At 54.4% G+C, this 6,279-nt stretch overlaps 1 protein-coding gene across 1 annotated transcript in view; it reads right to left on the reverse strand.

Moving 5' to 3' along the window:
• SLIT1 (slit guidance ligand 1) overlaps nucleotides 1-6,279 on the reverse strand; it is a 227,696-nt gene that overhangs the window by 72,714 nt on the left and 148,703 nt on the right. Inside the window, exons 12-13 of the mRNA XM_006157398.1 lie at nucleotides 5,419-5,490; nucleotides 4,580-4,723 (exon numbers count right to left, since the gene is read on the reverse strand). Coding sequence (XP_006157460.1) covers nucleotides 4,580-4,723; nucleotides 5,419-5,490 — 216 coding nt within the window. The remainder of the gene's footprint in view (nucleotides 1-4,579; nucleotides 4,724-5,418; nucleotides 5,491-6,279) is intronic.

Below are 6,279 nucleotides of genomic sequence, written 5' to 3' on the forward strand. Positions count from 1 at the left end.
ATATATAAATATATAAAATATAGGAAAAAAAAAAAAAGACAACACCACACGTTGGTGAGGGTGTGGGAAAATTCTCTGGCTGCCTTGTCACCAGCGGGACGAAAGTGGTGACGGTGCAGGACTGCTGCAAGTGACCACATGGTGGCCTTCCTGTGCGGGGCCCTGGCCACCTAGCAGGCTCAGACTAGCCTCACCAGAGCCACCTAACACACTGCAGGCGGGAGTGTGAACTGGTACAGCACTTTGGACAACTGTCAGTTTCTTTAAAAGTGAAACATAAATTTGCCACCTGACCCAGAGAAATGAAAACGAGTGTGCACACGAGGATTCGTACGTAGGTGTCACAGTGGTGGTGGCCGTTACGGCCCAACGTGGAAACAATCTGAGCCTCTACCAACCGCACGGATGGCAAAACCTGGTCTGCCCACGTATGGAAAGTTACTTGGTAATAAAGCAGACAGAGCCTGATACGTGTCACGACCTGGAGGAACTTCCAGCACACGCTAAGTGACAAGAGGCAGAGGAGATGACGTATTGTCTGAGTCCATTTGTGTGAACTGTCCAGGGAGATAAAAAGATACAGAGGCATGGGAATCAGCAGTTAGTGTAATGGCTATGTTGCTGGACTTCCACATAGTCGACCGCGGTTCGCGTCCCGGACCCGGTGGCTTAAAACGCACGCCGGATGCATTTGCGTGCGTGCCCAAGATCCCGAGAGGAGAATGGAGGAGAAGGGATTGCGGCGTGACCATCCCCCTGGGGGGTGATTTCTCGCTTTCTGTCTCTATGTCTCTCTCTGTCTGTCTCGGCCGCACCCTAGAGCAGAAACCTCTCCAAAAAAAAAAAGATACAGAGGCAGAAAGTAGCCGTGTGGTGGCCGGGGGCTGGGGCCAGAAATGGAGACTGCTTACAGATGAAAACAAAGGATTTGGGGAGTGTTGGAAACGTTATAAAATTGGATAGTGGAGGGACCAGCACTTAGCATAATGACTATGTTGCTGGACTCCCACATAGTCGACCGCGGTTTGCGTCCCGGACCCAGTGGCTTAAACTAACACTGGGTGCCCGTGTGCGTACACGTACCCAAGATCCCGAGAGGAGAATGGAGGAGAAGGGATTGTGGTGTGACCATCCCCCCAGGGGGTGATTTCTCACTTTCTGTCTCTCTGCCTCTCCAGTGAGTGGCAAAAATCTATAGCAAAAATCTCTCTGAAAACAAAAAAGCTTTAAAAAAATGAATCACATCTTGGGGCAGTAAAACCGTAGCAAAATCAATTCTACGACACAAGGCCCTCAGCCACAGAACTCGGAGTGACGGACAAAGCAGGATTTGGTGAACTGGGGGCCAGCAGGTGGCATGGTGGTTGAGGTGCTGGACTGCCATATGACGGACCATGGTTTGAGTCCCAGACCTGCTAGCTTGCTTTCTCTCTGTCTCTATCTCTCTATGGTGAGTGCAGGTGCCCTATAGCAAACTAAAAAATAATAACAATAAGTTAAATAAACAACTAAAAGAAGATTTGGTGAATTTAAATCTGCTCAGATTTGACAGGACAAGATTCAGACAAGTAATTTAACTAATCAAGGGTACAGTAGAATATGTGACTGAGGGCCAGCAGGTGGTGTGGTGGTTGAGGCACTGGATTCTCACATGGCCAACTGTGGTTCGAGTCCCAGACTTGGTGGCTTGCTTTCTCACGTTCCCTTTTTCTCTCTGTCTGGTCAAATTAAACAATAATAATAAATAAAATACATCATTATTTGGGGGAAAAAGGTATGTGATTGTACCTGGGATTTGCATTTCTCTTTTTCTCGTTTGAGATTATACCACAGTGACTACACGACAGGTGTGAATGAGAATTCGGTTTGGTTTTCCAGCCTTAAACAACCAGGTCTGTTCTCCCAGGAAAAGCACCACGTTTCCCAGTGTGGTGCAGAGCTGCCCGGGAGCTGTTCCTGCTCTGGGGTCCTGTCACTGCGGGCAAGTCAGCTGACCTCTCTGCTGTGGTTTCCTGGTAAGAACAGCAGGGATGACAGCGCCTCCCTCAGGAGCATTGCTGTCAGTACTGACTAAGGTAATCCTTGTAAAGAAGGGACCCCAGTCCCGTTCTCGCCCCACGGCTTTCCGGCATGTGGGCTCCCAGCCATTAGGTCTGCAGCGAGTCTCCCGCGCACGTTCTGCCTGCTAACAGCCCACTTCGCCAAGGTTTCCCCGCGTGGCTCTGTCGCCCTCGCCCTGGCTGTAAGGAAGCTAGTTAGCAGGAGCCAGGCTGCAGGAGGATGTGGGTTTTAATGCGTCTGCCCTGCTGATGCGCAGAGTCCCCAGGGAGCAAACGCTAGACCTTGCCCTCAACCTGCTGGAGACCAGGAGCACCCCTGCGGATGGTACCGGATGGAGACGGCTGCCCAGCACCATGCAGAGACAGGGATGGCACATGGGATGGCATGAACAATCGACGCCCACGACACATGCCCCACAGGAGTCCCTGGTCAGCACGCCCGGCCAAGCTGCAGGCTCAGAACTAAGGGGAGATGGAGCCCACCACGCGCCTGCGTCCACCACACAGCGCACGACGCACTGGCTTCCTCTACGGAAGCGTCAGCTGAAATAAAAGACGCCTTTTCGAAGCATAACCACAACAGCATTATGGAACGACGAGGGATATTAAATTCAAATGCCATCGTTTCAAAATCGCTAATCAATTAGTGGGTCCAGACGCTGAGAGCAATGACTGCTCATATTCCAAAACAGAGAAGCCACCAGACATCCTGAGTCTTCTGAGGCAAGGACCAGTCCCATCTTCAGGATCATCTTGCCAAAAACGTAAAAATAAGCAAAGACGAGCAGAACCTGGCCAAGCTCTTCGATCCACGTTTCTATGTGGCGGGACAAACAGAAGCCAGGGGAACATGGGACTCTGCACCGCGGGTGCAGTCAGCAAAGCCCAGACCACGGGGTGTGGGACTCTGGGCGGCGGGGGTGCAGTCAGCAAAGCCCAGACCACGGGGTACTGTAGCAGTGATGACAGACACATAACTTGCAAGGAAAAAAGGAGATGGAGGGGCCGGCCGATGGCATGGAGGTTAAAGCAGCTGAATCCCACATGGCCAACTGTGTGGTTCAAGTCCTGGACCCAGCAGCTTGAAAATCATGCTGGGAGCATGAGGAAGTGTGTCCAAAAGCCTGAGAGGAGAATGGAGGAAAAGGGATTGCAGTGTGGCCATCGCCCTGGGGAGTGATTTCTCACTTTCCCTCTCTCTGTCTCTCTCTGTCTCTGACAAGCACATGCACCCTATAGCAAAAACAAACAAACAAAAAAACGGGGGAATGGGGATGGAAATCCCACTTAGAGATTTAAAATGACTTAGGGGTACACAACGAATGTGAGCCAAACATATTGCACAGGCCTTACTTAAATCCCAGTTCGAAATCCCAAACTATTGAGAAGTTTGTGTAATATGTACAAGATACTAGGAAATGTAGACACTAATTACACATGTGATTATATTAGCGAATCGATGATTACATCTTCAGATATCACAGTGTGCAGCTGGGCTCGAACCCTTGTCTTTTGGAACTATACGTGAAGTCTGTACACGTGGCTTCTGGGATTCACTCCTGAGAGCTGGGCGGCCTGGAGGCAGGGAGCAAAGGAGCCGAGGCTGGAGGGGGAGGCTGTGCAGACACTTAGGGCTCAGGACACTACTTCGATATGCTTCTCATCTTCCGCCATTAACCACTACAACCTCCTAGAGGCGGTGCTCTACTTTTAACCATCACCGTCATGCACTTCCTCTGATTTAAGACGTGATCGATGGGACTAGCACTTGGCGTAATGGCTATGTCACCACACTCCCATGTGGTTGACTGCGGTTCAAGTCCCAGATCCGTTGGCTTAAACTCACGCCGGGCACGTGTGCGTGTGCACCCAAGATCCCGGGATTGCGGCGTGGCCATCCCCCTGGGGGGTGATTTCTCGCTTTCTGTCTCTCTGTCTCTGTCTTTCTGGTGAGCACATGTGCCCTATAGCAAAAACGTCTCAAAAAAAAAAAGGGGGCGGGGGGACATGATCGACGGCAGGATGGCTGCTACTTTATGTACTATTACCAATATCGGAGGAGCACTAGGGCTGCCAGCTAGTGAGGTGCCAGCAGCTGCACCACGCATCCCGTTTCAGAGCTGTTCGTGCAGGGACGATCTTGGAGTCGCCGAGCTGAGTGGTTATTATTATTAGCCATAGTCAGCACTTACACGCACACACGGTGCGCCCAGCTCGTACGACACCTCCTCTAAGTTCATAAAACGCTATGAAGAGGCTGTCCTCATTGTACGAGAGAGCGAGGTGAGCCCAGAGAAGCTAATTGACTTGCCTGGGGTTACACAGCTGGTGAGAGGCATGCGTCCCTGTCAAACCCAGGGCCTGTGTCCTTGCTCTGCTGGAGCCACCCCCAGAGAGCACAGCATCCCAGGGCAGGACAGCTGCACCCGAGGCTATTGCCTCCCCACTGCGGGAGGACTGTCACCTCCTCACTGCGGGGCAGTCCCTGTGGAGCTGGCGGGGAGGGCAGGGGCACTCACAGCGTCTGGATGGCCCGCAGGGAGGTGAAGGTGCCCTTGGCGAGACTCTGGATCTTGTTGTCGTACAGGGAGAGCAGCGAGAGGTTCTGCAGGTCCTGGAAGGCATCGGGCCGGATGCAGTTGATCTTGTTGGCGTTGAGGAGCCTGTGGGCACAGCCAGGACAGGGGTGAGGGGGAGGCAGAGATCAGATTCCTCACATCCTGGGCACCACCTTGGCCTAGGGCATGCGTTCTAACAGGAAGGACACCCCAGAATGGGCTCAGGAATCTGACCCCTGGATGCCCACTCCGGGCAGGGGAGCCGGGGAGCCGGCTGCCTTCTCTGCACATGGCACCTCAGCCTGGCCACACTTTTGTTTTAAGAGGAACCGCCAGAGGTGCCCCCGGGACTCTGGGGAAGCAGAGTGTACAGGTGCAAAGCCACCTCCCAAAGTCCTGCCCAGACTTCTGCTGGCTTCCCCGGGCAGCCAAGATGGAGCGGGAGGGTTCCATGTCTCTTGGGCCCTGGCAGAGAATCTGCCTGGAGGTTCATGGTTCAGGGAGGCTGAGCTGGCCTGGGTACACCCTGCAGGAGACAAGGCTGCCCGGGCCTGAGCTCCTCGGATGCAGCAGCCTCTGCTCCATGTCCTGCCAGCCACTCGGAACCTCCTCTGCCTCCCTCGGGTCTCTGCGGAGCCCTGCAGTCTCCCGGCCCTACCAACTCTGCGTGTCTTCTGAGCTCCTCTCACCAGGTGGGTCTCATACCCCCAGAGAGGCCAAAGGGGACAATCTAGGGGGACAGAGGAGTGCCGCCCCCTGCCCCGGGTCCCTCCCAAAGGCACCCACAGGCTGGCCCTTACAGGAGCTGCAGCGTGTACAAGCCTCCGAACACACCGCGAGGGAGGTCCGTGATCTTGTTTCCGTAGAGGACCCTGGAGAGAGTTGGGGGGGGGTGAGAGGATCGCCCAGCTTTGCAGGTGGCCTCACTCAGAGGCCCCACCTCTGACCCTGCACAGGGCACACCTGCCCACACATGTTTGTGACAGCTACTTGCCAGCAGGTGGCAGTAACGGGTCTCAGGAGGTCACCAGGCCTGCTTCTAGTCTGCACAAAGGTCTCAGATGACCCCCTTTTCTGCAGCAGCAGTCCCTGCCCACCCTCTGCCCTCACACAGACCGCATGGAGGCCTGCAAAGGGATCCTTCCATGGAACTTGTGGGAAATGAGCTGGGTCCCGGATCCAAAAGGAGACTGTTCGCAAAACAGAACAGCCCATGCATAGGGTCAATTTACATATTTCAGTTACAGGACAAAGCCGCATGCCAGAGGATGGGTTTTTATCAGATACTTCAGGATTTTCAGTTTTCTGCATTGAGCATGAAGTCCATGTAGTAGCAGGGAAAAAAGCAAGAGTTCAAAGCCACAGGCAGGCCGGCTGGAAGCGCCGGCGCTGGGAGGGAGGTGCTGTGTCCCACGCTGATGCCGCAGAGGCCCACGCCGCCGTGGAGAGGCCGCTCTGAGCCAGGCCCTGTGCGCTGCTGCTCCCAGCCTGGCTTCGAGAGGCTCCTGGAGGAGCCACGGCAGGAGCAAAGGGCCCACAGGGGACCCGGCTAGCCCATGTGGGGAGCCCACACGGCCAGGGCAGCTCAGCTGGCGAAGCAGGTGGCACAGTAGCTAGCTTTTACCCAGAGGCTGCCTCGGCAGGGCACCCCCCCCACCGCT

This window comes from Tupaia chinensis, unplaced genomic scaffold (genome assembly GCF_000334495.1).
Source record: "Tupaia chinensis unplaced genomic scaffold, TupChi_1.0 Scaffold000539_1, whole genome shotgun sequence".
Lineage (NCBI taxonomy): Eukaryota > Metazoa > Chordata > Mammalia > Scandentia > Tupaiidae > Tupaia > Tupaia belangeri.